We start from the raw sequence: 22,241 nt of genomic DNA, 5'->3' as shown, positions 1-22,241 counted from the left end.
TTAAGATGTTTATTTTACATCTTAATGGAGATGTTGAGTAGTTAGGTAGAGATTATGTATTTATGCACACCTCTGAGCAAAAGTTGAGCCTGGCCAGAGATATTTGGAATTCGTCAACTTACAGTTGATATTTAAAACCAAGGGACTGGATAAAATCATGTAGGGAGACTGTGTAGAGAAGTAAAGAGAGCAGGGGTCTGAGCCCAAGGGCACTGGAACATATAGAGGCCAGCATTAGGAGGGGCCATCCATCGAAGGATGGGAAGGAGCAGCTGGTAAGGAAAACAGAGGCCACTCATCATTGAATGGTACAACAGGATGAGGACTAAGAATTGAGCATTGGCTCATTATTGTATATCCAATACCTACCTAGCTCAGTTTCTGGTACAGCAATATCTGTTGAATGAATGAATCTTCACTTCCATTTATTTGTCAGATGTTTATTGAGTATCTCAGGGTTCCCGGAAGTGTTCTAGGTCCTATGGATTCACAGCATAGTGTTCCCAATAATCATAAGTTCTACTGGGGGCCATAGACATACATATAAATGCAACACAAATACATATTATTAGTTTATTTATTTTTTTAAGATTTTATTTTATTTTTTAAAGATTTATTTATTTATTAGAGAGAGAGAGAGAGAGAGAGAGAGAGAGCGCGTGAGCGCGCGCATGCACCAGCAGGGGGAGGGGCAGAGGGAGACAGAGAATCCTTAAGCAGCCTCCCCGCTGAGCGCCCAGTCTGACGCAGGGCTCATCCCTCCACCCGAGATCACAACCTAAGCCGAAATCAAGAGTCCCCCTGAGCCATCCAGGTGCCCCTAAGATTTTATTTGTAAGTAATCTCTACATCTAATGTGGGGCTCAAACTTACAACCCTCAAGAGTCGCCCACTCTACTGACTGAGCCAGCAGGCACCCTTGTATTATTGGTTAATAGCTCTCTTCTCCTTCTTCTGCCCTATTCTAAGGAGCATGAATATCTTGAGGGGCCTTAGTTGGTGAGCAACGATGAATCGGGATATATGCATTTGGGGCTATACTGCATGTGAAGACTTTGGCTAGAGGGAGATGTTGAGACAAAGAAGTGGTGGGATTTCATTGAACTGGACAGGCAGCCTCAGCCAAGGGTATCAAATTCAATTAAAACAAAATGTGCCTGCTCAACTCACATGGCGGCATTCTGCTAGACAGTTGACAGTTTATAAAGAACAGTATCAGCCTTAGGGTTATACTTAATTATTCTGATAAGAGGGTGGAAAAAGAGTGGGGGGTTGGGCAGGGAGAGATAAGGCTCTGAAACTAAATATTATAAAATTATTACGTTAGCTTCAAGATATGTTGAACTGTTAATCCTTACAATTATTACCCTTAAATTTCTGCCTTTTAAAAAAGTCTCAAGTCTTGAATCAGCAGTCCCTACTGGCTAAGAAAAATTTTAGGTGTTTTATATAAACCCAGATCCATGCCAGAAAAGGAAACAAAAACTCTTGATGGATGAGAGAGGAAGTGTGAAGCACTCTATTGCATTACACAATCTCCCATGCTTACCTTGTGGAATTTTGCTGAGGTAGTTTTTTTTATCTCTACTAAGACCACAACTTTTGTGTCCCCTCGCACCCCACCTACCCCCACAGAAAACGTAAATTTAAACAAAGAGAGTAAAACAAAAATCTCTATTGTCCTTTAAGGTCCGGTTAAACATGGAGTCCCTTCCCCAAACTACTTATTCATCAAGCTGTGTTCCTCTATGTTCCTCTATTTCTCATTCATCTTACAGCTCTTATGCCACTGTGTATTACAGTTATTTGAGTCCATGAAGTTATTTGCCTTGAACTCCAAGACCTTGGGAGCATTGTTGTTTAATGCTCAGGGCGAGAGGGAGCATTTAGAAGGTCCACAATAAGTACATGTAACTGGAGGGAAGATGCTCCGTGGAGGAGACATAGAAATGGCAGATGTAAGCCTTTATTCGGAAAAGTTTATGGGAACAATGACAGAATATTTAACAGTGATACAGAAGTATTTAATACAGAGGTGAAAATAAAACCAAGACTCTACGCCCACTTTTTACTACCATGTTCCCATTCACTAGTGGCTTCTCGGACCCCATTCCCTCCTAGATCCCGAGCTCAAACGCGGCTGGTCTCCCTGGCCAATCGGAGCGCAGTCTCCCGCAGTCGTGAGGACCACTGCAGCCAATGAGAGACCTGGGAGATTTGGTGGGGTGAGACCTGCCGCCCTCTGGAGGAATCCTAGGGGCTTGGTGACGCGTTGGGCGGGGCTGAAGTGTGATTGGCAAGGAAGCGATCAGCCGGCTCAGAATGGAGAGAGGGCCCGGTGCGCGCGTGAGGGGACATGGGCGGGGTAGCGAAACTGGAGTCAGCCAATGGCTGACGCACTACGTACAGCGGGAACGCTAGATCACCAATGGCGGCACGGATATGGCGCCGCGGGCGGGGTTTAGACCAAAAGAGGCGCGGGGGCAGCGCCTGTTAGTGTCGTCCTCACCGTCACGGCGGGCGCCTCATCCTGGATTCATTCATTCGTTTTTCCATTCACGAAGGTAGTAAGGCCTAGTTGAAAGCCATGGAGAGCGCTTTTCCTGCCGCCGGCTTCTTGTACTGGGTAGGCGCAGGCACCGTGGCCTACGTGGCCCTGCGCATCTCGTACTCGCTCTTCACGGCCCTTCGGGTCTGGGGTTTGAGTCACGAGGCAGGGGTCGGACCCAGGCTCGGAGAATGGGCAGGTGAGTGCAATCCAGGGCCGCCGGCCCCCTCGCTCTTGGGGCGGCTCGCGCAGCTCCAGGCCGGGGTCTGGCCGGTGCTGACCAAGTCCGGGCCCAGCGCCTGGCCTTCCCCTCTTCAGGTCCCCTCTCCCTCCTGAGGCTCCTGCGTCCCTCGAACCCGCCCGGCCCCTTAGCCGGCTGCTGGCTTGCCTGGACTTGTAGAGTTCTTAAATAGTAAATACGTTGTTGGCCCAACTCAGCGAGTCTGAAGTGCCACTTGGTGGGTGGTGGAGCAATCTGGCCTGAACTCCCAGGGACTTGTGTCCTTTAAGCCATAACGGGTTCATGGCCGGGAGTCCGTCACCTTGCTGCCTCCTCAGTCACACTCTGCGCACCTAGGGTCGCCCCTTGTTCAGTGTTTTCAAAACAAAGTTTTTCGATTGATTGGAATAGTGGCCCCGTGCTAAGGATGAAAGGCATTCTGTTGACTTTTTGGGGGGTGAAGATGGACGAAGAGGACATAGAATTACGGAAGTCTTTCTGCTTTTTGGAAGCTTGCCTCTGTCCAATTACTTGGATTCGGCCTAGTTCATGTAATTTAAGGTTTTTGTTTTGTTTTTAATTTCTCCTTAAACTTTTCTGGAGGCCTGATGTGTAACATTATTGCTTCTGCAAAACGGTATCTCTCCGGAAATCAGAAATACTTTGGCAGAAGGACACTTAGGAAAAAGTGTTCCCCCAAAGAGTAAGCTAAACATATGGATCTTGTTCCATTCAGTTGGAGGATTTTAAAAGTAGAAGAGAAGGGTCAGATTGGAGAAGTTGGGAAGATTACCTGCAGGGAAGTTTTGCCCTGGCTTTTTTTCTTTTTTGTTGCTTTTCTGTATTTTTCCTTTCTTTGGGCTTTTTTTTTTCATTTTAAATCAAGTGGTGTGCTGTGGTCGTTCTCTGTGATTATTTATTCTGCTATTTCATTATTGAATGTACACTTCACCAAGCATTTGATTGAATTTTGGGATGGTTAGGGTTTGCTTTCAGACTAGGCTCAACTAAGGTACACAAATAATGGAACTCCATATTCTTCACTTTATTCATTCAAAACATTTAAAGAACCTAGTAGGAAAAACCTTTTTGGGACAGCAATGTAAAGAGAACACATCTCAAGTAGGAATGGATATGTAAGAGCTCTGTCCATGATGTGAAGCAGCTGTTCACATTATAATACTTATTTTTAAAAATCACTTAGTGTTTTCTGATATTCCTTGAAAAACAAGTGAAGTGCTCAACCAGATTGTAATAAAGTTTATGATTTCACAATTGACTTGCCCAAGTTCTTGTTTGTCACATTTGGAAAACTAGCTTGTGAACTTTTGAGATAGTTACACAAGATTCCAGTGCATTAGGAAATTACATATCAAGATGAAGTTTTGTGATTTGTAAGCAAAGAGTCATGTTAATAACTTTTTTTTAAACGATCTAAAATAGACCGTAGTGTAATAACTCAGATGGTCCAAATCATCATTGAAAAGATTTGTCCCAGAGGAAGCAAAGTTGCTAAATTGAAGGAAATGTTTAAAAGATTTAGAAATGAAATTTGAACCAGAACACTGGGATGTAACAGAGGATCATAGTGTCATAAAGTGACACTGTGATTGCTAAGTTCAGTCTACCCTGGATTGTTAGAAAAATTTAAGTACTTGAGCAGAAGAAATGATCAAGTTGTTATTTGTAACATTACATATATGTGGTGACCTGGATCTTAAAATATTTTCTTTACCTCTCCAAATTCAGGGAATCTTTGAAAAACAAAATTAAGAGTACTTCATCTTAAACAGGTTCTTTGTATCATTTGGAGGGATGAACTGAAATAATTTGACAACAAAGCAGCAGAGATGACACCTGAATAATTAGAGTTAAATGTGATTAAAATTAGGTAGATAATTTGTTCAATCGAGGTTAGGATTATTAGAATTAATTTTTGTGTCTAAATAGCGCTAATAAGTTTTCTCCCCTATAAAATTGGTATCTTCATCCTGTGCAGCCTTCTTTGAATAAATGGTGGTAGCAGGCAGTTTTAGGGAGACATTTTCTACTTTCTAGTACCAACATTTAACATCTTCCTCTCCATAATCAATTAAATACTTCATGATATATTAATGTGCATTGAATTGATAATATATTTTTATTCTTGTTATTCTTAAGTCTCTTCATGTGAGTATGTTTAATTTCTCCTCAGATTTTAGAATCTGAAGGGGCGGGAGTGTGGGTCCCCATTTTTTTTTTTTTTTGGTCTTTTCCCACAGTAACTGGTGTATTGATGAGATTTAAGGGCTTCTAAACTTAAAAACAAAAGCTTGGAAAAATAAATAAGTCATGAGGATGTAATGTACAGCATGGCAACTATAGTTAATAATACCTTGCTGAAAATTTGAAAGTTGCCGAGAGATTAAATCTTTTTTTTTTTTTTTTTTTTTTAAAGATTTTATTTATTTATTTGAGAGAGAGAGTGAGAGAGAGAAAGAGCACAAGAGGGGGGAGCGGGAGAGGGAGAAGCAGACTCCCTGCTGAGCAGGTAGCCCGATGCGGGACTCGATCCTGGGACTCCAGGATCATGACCTGAGCCGAAGGCAGTCGCTTAACCAACTGAGCCACCCAGGCGCCCTGAGAGATTAAATCTTAAAAGTTCTGGGGCGCCTGAGTGGCTCAGTCAGTTAAGCATCTGCCTTCAGCTCAGGTCATGATCCCAGGGCCCTGCGATCAAGCCCCACATCGGGCTCTCTGCTCAGCGGAGAGCCTGATTCTCCCTCTCCCTCTGCCTGCCACTCTGCCTATCTGTGCTCTCTATCTCTCTGTCGAATAAATAAATAAAATCTTAAAAAAAAAAAAAAATCTTAAAAGTTCTCATCACAAGAGGTGTCTGGCTGGCTCAGTCGATGGAGCATGTGACCCTTGATCTTGAGGTCATGAGTTCAAGCCCCACACTGGGCAGGAAAAATTTCACAAGAAAAAAATTCTGTAAATATGTATAGTGATGGATGTTACCTAGACTTACTGTGGTGATCATTTCACAATATATACAAATATCAAATTGTGGGGCGCCTGGGTGGCTCAGTCGGTTGGGTGGCTGCCTTCGGCTCAGGTCATGATCCCAGGGTCCTGGGATCGAGCCCCGCATCGGGCTCCCTACTCCGCGGGAAGCCTGCTTCTCCCTCTCCCACTCCCCCTGCTTGTGTTCCCTCTCTCACCGTGTCTCTCTCTGTCAAATAAATAAAATCTTAAAAAAAACAACAAAACCAACTATCAAACCGTTACATTGTACATCTGAAACTAGTATAATGCTGTATGTCATTATATCTCAACAAAAAAAAACAAACAAAACCCCAAAAGCTTGTAAAAACATGAAAACAGGTCTGCTTTGCAATCAGTAAAAATATTTCAGACCACATATTCTTTAATCTAGTTAGGGTTTTAAGACCATGCATTACTTGGCCCATACCCTAGTTTATCTCTTTCCTGTAATCCAGAGTTAAGTCATCTCTTTTCCCTAGTTCTCTCCAGTACCATTCCCACTCAAGTGAGTTACGCCGATTTCACCAGGTCCGTGGCAGATGGGTTTTGCCAATTTTGCCTGTCATTGTTACAGGATACTTCCCGTACTTCTTAGAACAAAAAGCTCCTGTGGAACTGGAGCTTTAGTTCCTTGAAGGTCACTGTAGCGAGTAATCAGAAGAAGATTGCTAACAAAAGTGGTCAGTTTGTACTAAATAAAGGAGAGAACAGTCATTACTGTGGAGCAATGAAGAATGTAATCTGTAGGCTTTGGTTTGAGCATAGATAAATTTTGCATTTATTTGAGCAATTTCCATCATTGCCATTCATCTAAAATGATTGATATTGAAATAATGTGGAGGTGAGAGATGGAAAGGCAAGGTAAGTATACTTCTAAAGCCAAGATACTTTATAACTTTAAACCCAAGACAGCACTCTGAGCTCTTATTTTTAGTTTTTAATAGAGAGGATATTGCTCCAGGCAGCAAAGAATAAAGGATCCACTAAGCAGTTAGATTTAAAAAATAGCTTTATTGAGATATAATTTCTATACCATACAATTTACCCATTTAAAGTGTACAGTTCAAGGGGCGCCTGGGTGGCTCAGATGGTTAAGTGTCTTCCTTTGGCTCAGGTCATGATCTCCAGGTCCTCCTAGCTCAGCGGGGAGATTGCTTCTCCCTCTCCCTATCCTTCTTCCCCGGCTGTGCTCTCTTTGTCTCTGTTTCTCTCTCCTTCTCAAATGAATAAGTAAAATCTTTAAAAAAAAATTAAAGTGTACAGTTCAAGATTTTTATTATAGTTACAGGGTTGTGCAACCATTATAATATAATTTTGGAACATTTTCATCTTCCTTAAAAGAAACCCTGTACCCATTAGCTGTCACTCCCCAACCCCCACCCCCTCAAGCCCTAGTCAACTACGAATCTACTTTCAGTCTCTCTATATACATTTATATGTCTGCCTATTCTGGATATTTCCTATAAATGGTATCCTACAATGTGAAGTATTTTGTGACTGGCTTTCATTTAGCACCATGTTTCCAAGGTTCCCCACATTGTAGCTTGTTTCAGTGCTTCCTTTCTTTTTATCGCTGAATAATACTCCGTTCTGTGGAGTGAGTTTAGATTTTGCAAAGGGTCTTTACCTCTGCATTTTGCTGTCTGCACATCTATATTAGCAGATCCCTGAGATTTTGCAGCTTTGGATGCTGATGGAACTCATTTGGCCCTGTAGTATTCCAAGGTTTTCCTAATTCAGTTGACAGTGAAGACTTAGAAAGGTCACGGGGTGGTGGGCTTCTTTTGTAGAAAAGCCATTCATCAAGCTGGCTTTGCTTAGCCAAGCTTCAAGAATCAAAGGATTCTCAAAATTGGGTGTGGTGCATAATTTCTGTTTTTACTTTGGATAACTACACAGGATTGTTCTAGTTACCTCCAGTGGCTAAGGGCTGCTTGAGTAACCAGGGCCCACTGGCAGTAGGTCCCTTTCTTTAACTGGACTTTGAGGTATCACATGATTTGAGGAATTATGTATGAAATGTTAATTATTTAAATTGGCAAGCCCAGAAGTCATATTAATAACTGCCATTTATTGAATGCTTGAAGTATTCCAGGCATTTGACGTAGATTATCTTTAATCAGTCTTTGAGCTCTGCCCTATTATCCCCAGTGTATAGAGGAAGAAACGGAGGCTTAGGTAAATGACTTCCTTTGTCTTTGGTTTCATAGCTAGTGAGTTGGCAGATGAGGATTTGAAGCCAAGTTGTCCATTCTACACTATGCATGTGCTTATGCGTTGGTGATTGGTTTATAGACTGCATGAGTACTTGGGGGTGGATTCCTTTATATCTTAGGAACATACTGCTTTATTTTATTTTTTATTTTTTAAGCTTTTATTTTTTAATTTTTAAATTATTTTTTAAAGATTTTATTTACTTGAAAGAGAGAGAGCACGACCCAGGGGAGGGGCAGAGGGAGAGGGAGAAGCAGGCTCCCCGCCGAGCAGGGAGCCCTACCAGGCCCATACCAGGACCCTGAGATCATGACCTGAGCCAAGTCAGATGTTTAAGCGTTTATTTTTCTGTAATCTCTACGCCCCAACGTGGAGCTTGAACTCACGACCGTGAGATCAAGAGTCACACGCTCTAACAAACAAGCCAGCCAGGTGCCCTGGAACATACTGCTTTTTAATCGAAGGCACACTTTCCAAATGTGCACATGCTTGGTGTTTCTGGAAGCATTGTGGACTAGGTAGCACCTGTTAGAATCAAGTAGCTTGGGATTGGTCTGAGAGAGCTGCCCTGGGGGAGCAATGAGTGAAGGGAAGGGAAGAGTAGGTGTTAGGCTCCTGAGGCTGGAAATTGGAGGGCTCTCACGAAACAGGGCCTGAGTGACTAGAGCCAGGAAGGGATGGACGGGAGGTAAAATGAGAGTGGAGGTGGGGAGAAGGAGCCAGGGAGCAGGGCTGTTTAATCTATTCCAGGAACAGGGAAAACAGTTGAAGGGATTTTAAGCAGAAGGATGATGTTGTTGAGTTGCAACTCTAAAGAGAATTCCTTGTTTCTCTGACCTTCCCAACATTGTTGCATTGCCACAGAGACGGACCAATGCAAGTTATTCAGGTAATCTCAGTCCAAATTGCCTTAAAAAACCCCAAAGATCCCCAAATGCAAATTCATACTTTATGGAGTATGGGAGCGTACTTTTGTGCCATTCCTGGTTATCATCTTTCAGAGACCATTTCTCCCTGGGGGAAAATCTAATCACTGGTGTGGGAAGTTCTACTCTTACCAAGGACTGGGTGAGAGGGTTTGTTGCATGAACCCTGAAACTGGGTTACTGCTTTCTTGAGGTCAGTCCATAAAACCGTGGTGTGGTAGTTGAGAAGCCTGCCACAAATCCCGTATCAGAGGGAACACTTTGTTTTATTTACTCACTTTGTCTAGTGAAACAAGGGCTTTACCCCATCTCTGGCAGTTCCAGGGAGACTATCCAGTTTCCGCAAAGTTATCTTTAGCACCATTAAGTGAGGTTACTTTCTATTTAAATGATGAAGCCAGTGGGAGAAGGGAAGAAAGGCTAGCAAACTTAAGATTTAGAACACTTACTCCCTCTCAAGAGTATTTTTTTTTTTTTTTAAAGATTTTATTTATTTATTTGACAGAGAGAGACACAGCGAGAGAGGGAACACAAGCAGGGGGAGTGGGAGAGGGAGAAGCAGGTTTCCCGCCGAGCAGGGAGCCTGATGTGGGACTCGATCCCAGGACCCTGGGATCATGACCTGAGCCGAAGGCAGACGCTTAACGACTGAGCCACCCAGGCGCCCCCCCTCTCAAGAGTATTACATTGGTTAACAATAGTGATAATGGCTTTGGCTTTGGCTTTGGAGTCGGAGCTGCAAGGGTGAGCTTTGCTAGTGGCTAAAATGTTTGACTTTGGGCAAAGATAGTTAACCTCTGAGAATAACTTTCTTCATCTTTCAGATGGGACTTATGCTTTTCAGGAGTATTATGACAACGAAATGAGATGTAAATGAGGCTCTAGTGTAGTCCTTTGTGTGTTTTATGGATACTAAGTAAATATTTAAGGACATTTTTTATTTGTATATATTACTCTTATTTGATGAAGAGGAATTGTTGAAACCAAGAATAATATAGTTCACTCAGCTGATAAACTATTAGGAATTTTGAAGTTATGAACAGATCACTTAATTAGTGATTACTTGAGGAAGATTTCTTGCTTTTGTGAAAAATTGACCAAGTGCTTCCCTGAAATATGGTTCCCCTTAGTGGACCTAAGATATGAAGGTTTAGGAAAATTTGGTTCTGTGCAACTTTTCAATTGAATTTGTAAAAATCTTAGAATTATCTCTGACTCTTCTTCTCTCACCCCATATACAGTCTATTAGGAAATCCCATTGTCTCTAACTTAAGAATATTTAGAATCCAGTTCCTTCTACACTCTAGTGTAAGCCACTGAAATCTCTTGCCTTGATAGAATGGCAGCCTCCTGTCTCTCTGCTTCCACATTGCTGCCCCCCGCCCCCCACCACCCCAGCTGATTCTTAAACAACAGCCAGAGTGATCCTTGAAAAGCTCAAGTTGGATCATGTGATCCTCTGCCCAGATCCCTCCAGTGGCTTCTCATCCTATTCGTATTAAAAACCAGAATTCTTTTCTGTGGTTGACAAGGCTTTCAACCACCTGCCCCCTGCCTTCTTTTACCTCTGACCTCATCTCTGCCCAGTTTTCCTCTCTCTCTCTCCCTCCCTCCCAGTCATTTTCACTTCTGCTTGAACATGCTTCCTTGAACTCACTTCCTAGGACATGCTCGACACTGCTGCCTTGGAGCCTTTGGTTATTCCCCCTTCCTAGAATGCGCCAGGGGTGGGGTGTTTTGCTTTGGTTTTGCATTTTTTTCTTTTGTTTTGTGAAACATGTACACCTTTTTTCTTTTTTGTTTTAAAATTTCAAGTGACGCACACCTAAAAAACGAGATTGAAATTAAACCAAGGCTGGTTAGGGGCACCTGGGTCACGCAGCCGGTTAAGCATCTGCCTTTGGCTGAGGTCATAGTCTCAGGGTCCTGGGATTGAGCCCCATGTTGGGCCCTCTGCTCAGTGGGGAGTCTGCTTCTCCCTCTCACTCTCCCCCGTGCGCGTGCACTCTCTCAAATGAATAAATAAAATCTTAAAAAAAAAAAAACTTAAAAAAATGAAAAAAAATAAACCAAGGCTGGTTAGATAAAGACTGGTTACAGAATTAGTATATTAGAGCAGGGTCAGGATAACAGTTTGAAAGTGTGAAATGTAGTGAGATCAAAAAGATGTCCTTGAGTAGCACTGGTAATAAGGTACCCTTTCTTCATCTGTGGTTTTAGGAAATTGTTACAGGAAACCAACCACTCTGCCACATTTAATAAACATTTAAATATTAATAGAATTTTGGTAATATATAGATTATTTATCTCCAAATCCTTACAAAATTCTTGGAAATAGATTTTCTTTTATTAAGAATGACTTTTCCAATTAAAATTTCAGCAAAACCTTGCTAACTGGTAAGGTTGAGTGAATTAGTGAAAAAATAAATAAATTCTAGGATCTGTTGACCAGAATATAGTTTGGTTATTTTATTTTGTTTTGTTTTAAAGATTTTATTTATTTATTTGACAGAGAGAGATAGCGAGAGCAGGAACACAAGCAGGGGGAGTGGGAGAGGGAGAGGGAGAAGCAGGCCTCCTGCTTAGCAGGGAGCCCGATGCGGGGCTCGATCCCAGGACCCTGGGATCATGACCTGAGCCAAAGGCAGACGTTTAACGACTGAGCCACCCAGGCGCCCCTAGTTTGGTTATTTTGAAGGCCTGATAAAACATGCCCGTGCCTTCTAAACCTTCAGACTTTTTGAATTGTTAGAGACATTGAACCAAATTCCCTGGAAAATCTCTTGCGTGGGAAAGCCATTGACTGGTAAATATATATGGCCAATAACTTCTAGAAAGTTAACCACAGAGTGCTGGATATATAGTTTATTTGCCTCGTGGAAAGAAATGCATACAACGGTTGGTTGATAATTTTTACAAAACTTTAGTCATTTTGTGAGAAACTTCAGAAAATTGAAATGTCATTAGGAAGCAGAAGAGAACGTGATGGAGTAAAGAAACCACAAGGGCTGTTGGTGACCATCTCAGTCAGACTATTAGGGAAATATGCTGCAAGATCATGCATCCAGTTAGAGAATGGCCAGGCAAGCCCGGTCAGTGGCAAAGGGCAGAGAATGGTGGATGCCTCTGGGGTAGATTGAGTAAAAGCAGTGGTGGGAGTGATGAGCATCAGGCTCTGACATAGAGGAGAAGAGATTTGTCAGGGTGATCAGTGGTACCAACGAGGATGCCGGCAGAGCTAGACTTCAGTATGTATCTCTGCAACTGGCATGGGGCAAAAACAGCCCTCCCTGTACAAGAGCCTGACCTCTAGAAGAAATGACATGCACCTCTAGTCATCGAGGGCACCATTATGCCGTGCTCTCAGTACACCCCTTCATAGATGTTAAGACTGGGGGAACTTTTTCATTGTATACAGTGCTTTAAGTTAAGTGAGTTGATCCAACATCTCTTACCTACTGTCTCAGCTGTGCTTATCCCCCAACTACAGATTATGTTGATGACACTGAATTGCCAAGGAAATATTGTATGGTTTTAGTATGTGTTCCTCAAGGTGGCCAGGAAAGGCTACAGTATCTTTTAGAAGTTTAAATGCCAGTTTTAGTGCTCCCTTAACATTTCTAGTATGTAGAAAAGTCATCTCCAGATTGGTTTTACTGTAATGACTGGCATTAACTGCTCACGACCGAGCTAACTCCGGTAGAAATATTGCCAAGCTTGCTTTAATGATAGCTGAGCCTCCAGACTTGTCACATAAACAGAGCTGATACAGTAAACAGGTTTTCCTAATCTTGCACATTCAGTCTAATAAATTTGCCAGGGAACATGGAGCTGCTGCTTATCTGTGTTTTCCAATACCTCTCATTGCCTGTCATGTGAAAGGAGGTGATGATCTCTTTATAGATAATGTGAAGGAAAAAAAACCCCCAGAAACACAGTAGGTTAGACAATGGTGTTCACAGACTCTGAATTAGAGGAGGCTGAATTAATGAAATTTTCCTGTAATGACATCTTAATTTGCAAAGTGATTTTGCAAGCGTCCTCAAATGATCTCCACAACAACCTGTAAAGCAAGTTAGGGTTGGTTTTGTTATTTCTACATAATACGCCAGGATCAGAGGGAGGTACGGTGACTCGTGGGAGGGTTACTGACTCGTGGGAGGGTTACAGCCAGTGGCAGAAGAAATTGAATTTAGGTTTTCGGATGCCAGGCTCCATGTTCTTTCCACTTTCCTGCCAAAATTCCTGATAACAATGATTTTTAAGGCAGTTTGGAATACCCGTACAAGAGCTAGTTGGAGGAAGTTGGAGACTTCCTCAAATGTTGCCTGGAAGTGAAAGGTCTGTTTATGCCATGGCGATATCCAAACGCACGTGGATCATAAAAATAACTGCATGTGCTTGTTAAAAATACAGAGTCTAGGGCTTCACCATAGACCTACTAAATCAAAATCTCTAAGAAAAGGACGTGGACAAATGTATTTCTAACAAATTAGATGATTCTTAAGATAACGCTTTTTGGGAAATACCGGACTATTGCCAAGCTAGCCCTAGAAGAAGACAGTGGACTTAATGTGTGCAGACTTTTTAGCTGGATGTCTGTTCTTGGTACTAGGGCTTGATTTATAATAGTATTAAAACTCCCAGTGATTTCTGTACTAAATATTTACTTATAATTTTGACAGTGAAATAGAGATTCTATTTTAGGCTAGTTCTGTGTTTCTGCATTTGAAATGGATTAGGGGGAAAAAAACCCCCAACCACTGGGAACTTAAGTGTGTTGCTATACAATGAGAACCACAAGCAGCACATCCAGTATTTCCCAGTCTTTACTAATTGGAGATTTGGGGTGAGAGTAGGGTCTCAATAAGAGTGATTTTTTTGGTAGATGCAAATAATAGAAGCTTTAATTTAAGTAGGACCATAGAAGGATAGCTGAAGACTTTGGAAGCTTAACTAGAAAGAATTGAATATTTTCTTATTTTCTGTTTGTGATACTATTTTTTTGGTGGCTTCATTTTTTTTTTTTTTTTAGTTTGTTACATTTAGAGGAAAGAAAGCTTTAAGTCTGTCTCCTTTCTTTATGAGTGGATTTAAAAAAAATTATATTTATTGTGAAATTAATGTGATACATACTGATGATTTTTTTTTAAAGATTTTATTTATTTATTTGAGAGAAAGAGAGTGAGTGAGCGAGCACAAGCGGGGGAGGGGCAGAAGGAGAGGGAGAAGCAGACTCCCCGCCAATCAGGGAGCCCAATGCAGGCCCCATCCTGATCCCAGGAGTCTGGGATTATGAGCCAAAGGCAGATGCTTAATGGACTGAGGCACCCAGGCGCCCCCATACTGATAATTCTTAAAGGGCCAAGAAACTAGAGAAAATGTTCTAATTATTATTATTTTTTTTTTAAATGTTAAGTCCTCCAAATAATGAAGAAAGAAAATGGTCCTAGGTTTAATCAGAAGAATTTTCCCTTTTAGTTGACTATGTGCTGTACTCAGTACCGAGTATGGGAATATAGTGGTAAGCAAGAAAGCCGTAGCCTCTGCCTCCATTGGTCTAGCAGAGGTCACAGATCATTATATAAGCAGCTCCAGAAAGTGTACTGGGGGCACTAATCTAGATCAGGGGCTTAAAGAAGGTTTTCTAGAAGAAATAACATTTAATCCAAAGTATGGAAGAAAAAGAGTAGAGGGAAAAAGATGATGATGTTAATAATGGTAATAAGATGTAATATTCATAAAAAAGCTAACCATGTACCAGATACTTTTTCTAAATACCTCAGTGAATTTACTTAATCCTCACATAATCCAATAAGATAGGTCCTGTTAATATCCCCATTTTACTGAAAGAAAGCTAAGTTAATAGGGCAAACGATTTGATCAAAGTCACATAGCTAGTAAGTGTAGGAGGACCTAGGATTTGAACTCTGTCTCCTGAACTTCTTGTTAACCACTCTGCAAATTACACTGATGAATTAAAGATGAGCAGATGAGGGGAGTTGGAGGACAGGGGAGTACTTCGAGTAGAGGGACTGAACATTTCTGCTGAGAGTCCAGGAGGAGAGAAGCAAGAGGTAAGGCTGGAGAAGTGGGGGTTGGGGTGTGTGGGCAGGTAGTCATAAAGGACCTTGAGGCTCTGGTGAGGGTTTTATTTATCCTAAGCGCAGTGGGAAGTCATTGAAGGATTTTAAGCAGTTGAGTGTAGTGATCAAATTTATATTTTGGACAACTGAGATTTTGGAGAATGGATGTGAAAGGAGCAACTTAGGAGATAGATCAGCAGGAGACTGGTGGTGGTGGCAGCAGTGGTGGTAAGCCAGGCATTGGGTGATGGTGGTGTGGTTTGTGTCAAGATAATGGGGGGGCAGGGACTGAGGATGGGAGTCAGACGAGAGAGAGGAGGTTCAAGTTGTGAGCCTTTGTCATAAATAGTTCAAGAAGGACTGCAGTATGTCTGGACTCTGGGCAGCTGATGACACTAGTCACTGACGTTGGAAACACAGAGAAGGAGTAGGCTGTGGGAGGGAAACAATGAGGTTGATCTCTGACAGGTTCTGTGTGGATGTCAGGCAGTCTTTCAAGAGATTAGCACCAGACTGAGTCTAATAATCTAAGTTCTTTACCGAAGTCCTTTGGTTCAGCAGTCATTTATAGTTGTCATAAGGTATGTGCTATAGGAAAGTTTGGAGCCTCAGCATGTAATATTTTAGGAAAGGGACAACAGTATTTTTGAATGGTTTGAATGGAGTGTATCCCATATAGCACTTTGTGCCTTAGTTCGATAAATGTTTGCTGTTTCCTTTTAGGCAGAAAAGCAGGGAAGTATGGTGGAAAGTATATAGAACTTATCAGAAGACCTGAGTTCATATTCTGCCTTCTCACTTTGACACTTATTAGCTGTGGAATCTTTGGTCATCCACTCTGTTTATTTCACCTTTCAAATATGTCTAAAGGTGCCCATTCTGTCTTCAGAGATGTTAAGAGTCTCTGAATCCTCTTTGTAGACAGTACAAAGCATTTTACACATTATTAGACATTGGGCCTTTTTTCTCTTTCCATTTTCAATTAGAAATCTAGAAATAGAATTGCCCCAGGAGTTGATTAAATTGTTTATGTGAGGTTCAAATTGCTTCAGAGATTTATTTTGAGATCTGTTACCACTTTGTCGTGATCAACACCTGAGTCTCCTCTGATGTGATTATCTAATATATGTCAATTTTAGAATGTACTTAAAACAAAAATTTTTTACAACTTTGTGAATGTAAGCTGGGTTTCTGTATTTTTTTTTTTTAAAGATTTTATTTATTTGACAGAGAGACAGCAAGGGAGGGAACACAAGCAGGGGGAGTGGGAGAGGGAGAAGCAGGCTTCCTGCAAGCAGGGGGAGTGGAGGGAGAAGCAGGCATCCTGCAAAGCAGGGAGCCCAATGCGGGCCTTGATCCCAGGACCCTGGAATCATGACCCGAGCCAAAGGCAGACGCTTAATGACTGAGCCATCCAGGCGCCCCTGGTTTTCTGTATTAAAAGTGAAACTAGGGCGCCTGGGTGGCTCAGTTGGTTAAGCGACTGCCTTCGGCTCAGGTATGATCCTGGAGTCCCAGGATCGAGTCCCGCCTCGGGCTCCCTGCTCAGCGGGGAGACTGCTTCTCCCTCTGACCCTCCCTCCTCGCATGTGCTCTCTCTCTCTCACTCTCTCTCTCTCTCTCAAATAAATAAATAAAATCTTAAAAAAAAAATGAAACTAATTTAACCACAAATTGTGCTAGTTTTAAAGAAGTACCTTAAACTTTAACTTTATTTTTAATATATACCAAAGCTATAGTTAGGTATAGTGAATTAACGATATCGTTAAAATATTGGTAGCAAAGTGTTATTTCAACTGTGATATAATTGGAAGACTTTCAAACCTGACATAACTGTTTAAAGTCCCATTATTGTATTACAAGCATTATTATAAAAGGTGATTATAAGTTCCCATCATTTCTTACTCAATACCTCACTGTTCCTGTCTCAGGCTTAAAGATATTTAGAGAGTTCTTTTTTCTTTAGTGAAAGGTTTTCTGTTCTCGTCTTTATTTCAGCTAGATTCTTATGAATTATAAGGTTGATGACAAAGCAGTACCTTTTAGATCTCAATAGCAAAGGTATTATCTTGGAAATGAGGGAATATTTTCTAGAATGTACTTGAAATCTAATTTTTTAAAATTTAGCAACGTTTAAAACTATATGTAAAACCCAAATCTTTTAATAATATTTGCTTCAAAATACATTACTTCTTTGAAATTCATGAGTTAATATTTTTTGACTATTTGTTACTATTACTGCAGCTGGAAACATTTGCTTTTCTCTCCTTTTGCATTCCTGTCTTGGGGTTGTCCCAGAAGCAGATGTTGAGGGACAGGGATCCAGGTGCAGTCAGTTTATTTGGAAGGTGATCCCAAGAAACAGCGGTAGGGAGTGAGACAGGGAAGGGAACACAGCGGGTACAGGGGCGTTATCAAGCACCGTGGTGAACTAGAACCTGATCCCGCTGCAGAACTTTAGAGCTAGTGCAGAGCACAAGTTTCAGAGTTATCTCACCTGCAGGTCCAGGAAGCTCAGATATTTATACACCAACGGCCATTAGTCACTGGTTGAGGGCTCTTGGTGGGGAGGAACATTAATTTGATAGAATTTCTGTCCACCGTGCACTTGGCTGTTGCTGGCTTCAGCCACCAAAACCCTTGGGGAAAGACATGCCTTTGAAATGTGCACTCCAGTGGTATTGCCAGAGTGGAGAGGGGGCACCAGCTTAGCCGTATTTCCCATCACAATACTTGTGCTTGGTCTCTTTTTCTTTAAACAAAACAAAATAAGCTGAAGTAAAAGAGAGAAGGAGCTAAGTCCTGGAAATAATAAAAGACATATAGTAGATTTGAGGCAGTTGGGGGGTGGTGGAGGTTCTGCCACATCTCAGGGTTGAAGTATTGGCCTATTTTCAGTATTTTAACATTAAAAAAATACAGGTGACTGAATAAATATTGAATGGACCTTATGAGTTTATGTTTGTGTTACAGTATGAGTTCATCTTTTCCTCCTCATAATTTAATTCTGATCTACCGAATGGGAGATGATTTCCATGTGGTCAGTAGAGAGTGAGTACAGCATTTGGGGAGGTTGGCAGTTGTGGTTGGTTGCTTGTTGAAGGAATCCCAATTTTGTATAAGTACTGACGACCATATACCTCAGGGGAGGTTGGCTCCCTCCTCACGCCCAGGGGCCCAGTCTTGGGTAGTTTAAGCTTCTTGTGATGATTCTTTTCCCCCTGCTGGAGGTTGGTTTAGGAATGGGCATGTATCACAGTTCCTGGCCAGGGAGACATGAGAGGTGATCTGCTAGAGGGAGGGCTTCTGAGAAGCCTTTCCTCCTCAGTAAAAAGAAGCAGAAGGAAAAGTGTTAGGTGAGGATGTGATGGCCTGCAGCCATCTTGGGACCAGTGGGTACGAACTGGGGAAAGAACCAACACACCGAGGACTGCAGAACAGAGAGATGGAAAGCACCTGGTGCTTGATGCTGTCCCTGAGCTTCTGAATGCACTTCCTGTGGAGGTGCCTTATACTTCTGTTACTTTGAGATAATAAATCCCATCTTTCTTAAAGCTGTTTCTGTTACGTGCAGCTGAAAGCATCCCAACCTATACATTCAATAGAAAAGGAGGGAAATTTCTTGTTTTGAATAACAATTTATAGTTAAAATCCTGTAGATTTGGGTGAATGTAATTTGTTGCTGTTCATTTTCTTTTGAGTATGGTTGACGCTGTTGCTGTTCATTCAGAAACTGAAATGGATGAAAGGAGGCCAGCTTTGGTATGATTGCAGATCTCATTAAGTAAAATTTCATTCCTGATTATGCCGGTCATTGAATATTGGGCTTTTATTTTTATTTGCTTATTTGTTGCAAAGATATTTATTTGAGAGAGTGTGTGTACAAGATTGGGGAGGGGCAGAGGGAGAGAGAGAGAATCCTCAAGCAGGCTCCTTGCTGAGTGTGGAGCCTGATGCAGGGCTCCATCCCAGACCCCGAGATCATGACCTGACCCAAAACCAAGAGTCGGATGCTTAACCAGCTGAGCCACCCAGGCGCCTCTGAGTATTGGGCTTTTAAATTATTTTAGTGCCTAGGTCTACAGTTTATAAATCCCAAGAGAATAGGTGTGTAAGGATTGTCTTATTGCCAATACTTTTTGAGAACTGTTACCAAATGATTCAGGAATATTGGGTTTTCAGTTAATCTGAAGTAAATTCTTAGTATAGTCTACTTCAAGTTAAAGTAACTATTTATTTTTAGGGAGTACCTGATAATCTGGGGACCTTGACCCAATGTAGTTTGATGGAATAAGAAAAAGGCTAGGACTAGGTATGAAGAGGTGAAGGTGGTGTGGGCATGTGTACGTGTGGGTCTGTGTCTGGTACTATCCTGAGTACATATTTCTCTCTACTCCATTCCAAAGCCAATAAGAAGTCAATAGTGTTCATTATTATGGTGATAAATTTTTAGCTCCACCATTTCCCCATATTAATATATTATTAAATAAAAAATTATGAAATCTGTTTCAGATACTCCTGGTTTGGGAAGATAGTAAAATTAGAGATTCAGTGTTATTTAAATTCCCTTATTTTTAAAGTCCAAATGGTGGGGGAAATGTGCCATCTGGATCACTGGAAAGCTGGAGCAAAGATATATGGAACTTGGGGACATGGACTCTGCTTTGTGTACCAAGTGGGGATATGGCCTTACTGATGCTGAGTTTGTTACAAGAACCAGGAGAGCATGTGTGTGTATGAATATTGATTTAAAAAGAATGTAAAGATTGTTTATCTTGAATACCAGTAATGCAGTGTCCAAGTCTAAAAGGACTGTAGTGCAATAAGAAATCAAGCTTCTCAGTTCTGTCAGGACGGATTTGCTGTGTACTTGGCCGTGTACAATCAAAAGAAGCTATACTTCTTTGTGTGGTACTGTCCCTCCTGGTAAGACAGATTTGCCCTGTGAATGAAGGTGTGTGTGCAAGTGTGTGTATGTGTGTTCTGTGTGTGTTCTTTTCCTGCCTTCCTTTTTTATATACAAAATGCTCATTGGCCTTGGAAAGATGACTATTCTTGTATTTGAGGAACTAGTCTTATTTAAGGTAAGGTATTGTTGATTAATAAAAGAATTTGATTCTTTGATAATGGACAGCTCTTTTGTTACATTTTTATATTACTATCATTTCTGTCCCTTATTGGTATTTGTACCTCATGTTGGGCATGTGACCTATATTGTGAAGGATAAGATCATCAGCGAGATTGTATCCTCTATTCTTGAGCTCTTTCAGTACTCCATAATTATCTTTTCATGTATGACTATTTGATCACCTTTGCTGTGTCAGATACTTTGCAGTGTGCTGGGGGTATAGCAGTGAACAAAATGGGCAAAGCTTGGCTCTCATGGAGCCTGCATATGAATAGGGGAAGATGGACAATAAGCAAACAAATATTTGGTAAGTCTGTGTTGGTGAGATGCACTAAGAAGAAAAATGAAGCAAGGTAGATAATAGACAATAACTGAGGAGGATGGAGGGAAGTTTGTATTCTGCTAATTTACATAAGATCATTAGGCAAGATTTTCCCATTAAGGTGACATTTGAACTCAGACCTGAGTGGAATTTTCTCTCTTCACTCCAGCCATACTGGCCTCCTTGCTGTTCCTTGTGCATCTACAGCACAAACTTTGTACTAACTTATCCCTCTGCCTAGAATACTCTTATGGGTAGCGATGATTTAAATAAATAGGGAGAAGGATTGGGAGCGATCAATTGTGTTATCAGGCACACGGAATTCCTTCTCTTAGAATGGCAGAGGTGGGTCTGGCTGCTACTGAATTATGTTGAAGACCCTAGCTGGGACTTTTGGGTTTTTTTAGTAAATCACTTTTAAGATAACAATTTGTTTAAAAATACATGATATTTAGATGGTGTTTTTTTTTTTAAAGATTTATTTATTTGAGAGAGTGCATGTGTGTGGGTGGGGGGAGGGCAGAGGGAGAGGGAGAGAGAGAATCTCCAGCAGACCCCCGCTGAGCGAGGAGCCTGATGACCCCTGTGATCATGACCCGAGCGGAAATCAAGAGTCAGATGCTTAACTGACTGAGCCACCCGGCTGCCCCTGGGCGACCCTCAAAAGCAATTTTAAAACAACAAAAGACCGAAGTTTTATAAGTTCCTCTGAAAACTGTACATTTATTGACTTTATCTAGAAGTGCAGTATTTACATGTCTCTTTACTAATCTTTTTGCTAAATATATTGAAACTATTTTGCACTACGCCCTTAGGATTGCTTAGGTTTATAAAGAAAAGGGAGCTGTGAATGAACTGCCAAATAACATCGCCTATTGGCTTATCTCTAAAATGATAATGCAAACGTAGAAAATAAAAACAAGTATTTTTGCCAAGCGTATGATTTATGTCATAGCAAAAGAACTGAGTGATTTAACACTGCATTTTCATGAGGATGCCTTGTTGAAACTCTAGTAGCTGTGTATACTCTTTTTTTTTTTTTTAAGATTTTATTTATTTATTTGACAGAAAGAGAGCACAAGTAGGCAGAGTGGCAGGCAGAGAGAGAGGGAGAAGCAGGCTCCCCGCAGAGCAGGGAGCCCGACGCGGGGCTCGATCCCAGGACCCTGGGATCATGACCTGAGCCGAAGACAGACACTTAACGACTGAGCCCCCCCGGCGCCTCAGCTGTGTATAACTCTTGTTGAAGGGGACAATTTCTGTTTGTGTTTATTCTTCAGGTTATTCTGTACCTAGAGTCGTTCATTTCCACTTTTTAAAAAATCATTCTTTACTTTCCATCTTATTTTTTAAGGATACTTTATAGATAGTGGTGTTTAGAACAAAGTTTTTTGTTTTTCTCGTTTTTGTCTTAGCTGTTAGCCAATTAGTGGTTATCTTTTATAATGGTTTTCAAGGAGAACAGAGAAATGAAATTCAGATATATTACCGAAAGATCCTTTCTGATAGCAGCTTTAACCTCTTCTCACCTGTACTTTTTCTGGAACTGTAGAACAGACCAAATTAGGTTTCACCAAATTTTCTTTTAGCTAACTGTGCCCTCCAGTGGAGAAAACACAGGGCAGTGAAGTAGCCCAAGTAATAAAAGCAGCAGGGAGGAGAGGATGTAACGCATCCAGGTAAGATCCGAGCTGCATAACTATTTTCTACACAAAAGAGGTTGTTTTCACTCATCACAAGCAAGGATATTATGCATGAGTACTCCGTGAG

At 41.3% G+C, this 22,241-nt stretch overlaps 1 protein-coding gene across 2 annotated transcripts in view; it reads left to right on the top strand.

Moving 5' to 3' along the window:
- Positions 1-2,435: 2,435 nt before the first annotated feature.
- The window catches only part of HSD17B12 (hydroxysteroid 17-beta dehydrogenase 12), a 156,225-nt gene continuing 136,419 nt past the window's right edge, over positions 2,436-22,241 (top strand). Inside the window, exon 1 of one of the 2 annotated variants that reach the window (XM_078058141.1) lies at positions 2,436-2,747. In XM_078058141.1, the coding sequence (XP_077914267.1) occupies positions 2,588-2,747 (160 nt within the window). In that variant the 5' untranslated portion in view covers positions 2,436-2,587. The remainder of the gene's footprint in view (positions 2,748-22,241) is intronic. The other variant, XM_036097692.2, reaches the window with a different exon arrangement.

This window comes from Halichoerus grypus, chromosome 11 (assembly GCF_964656455.1).
Source record: "Halichoerus grypus chromosome 11, mHalGry1.hap1.1, whole genome shotgun sequence".
NCBI lineage: Eukaryota > Metazoa > Chordata > Mammalia > Carnivora > Phocidae > Halichoerus > Halichoerus grypus.
This window is presented reverse-complemented; position numbering and strand designations above follow the sequence as displayed.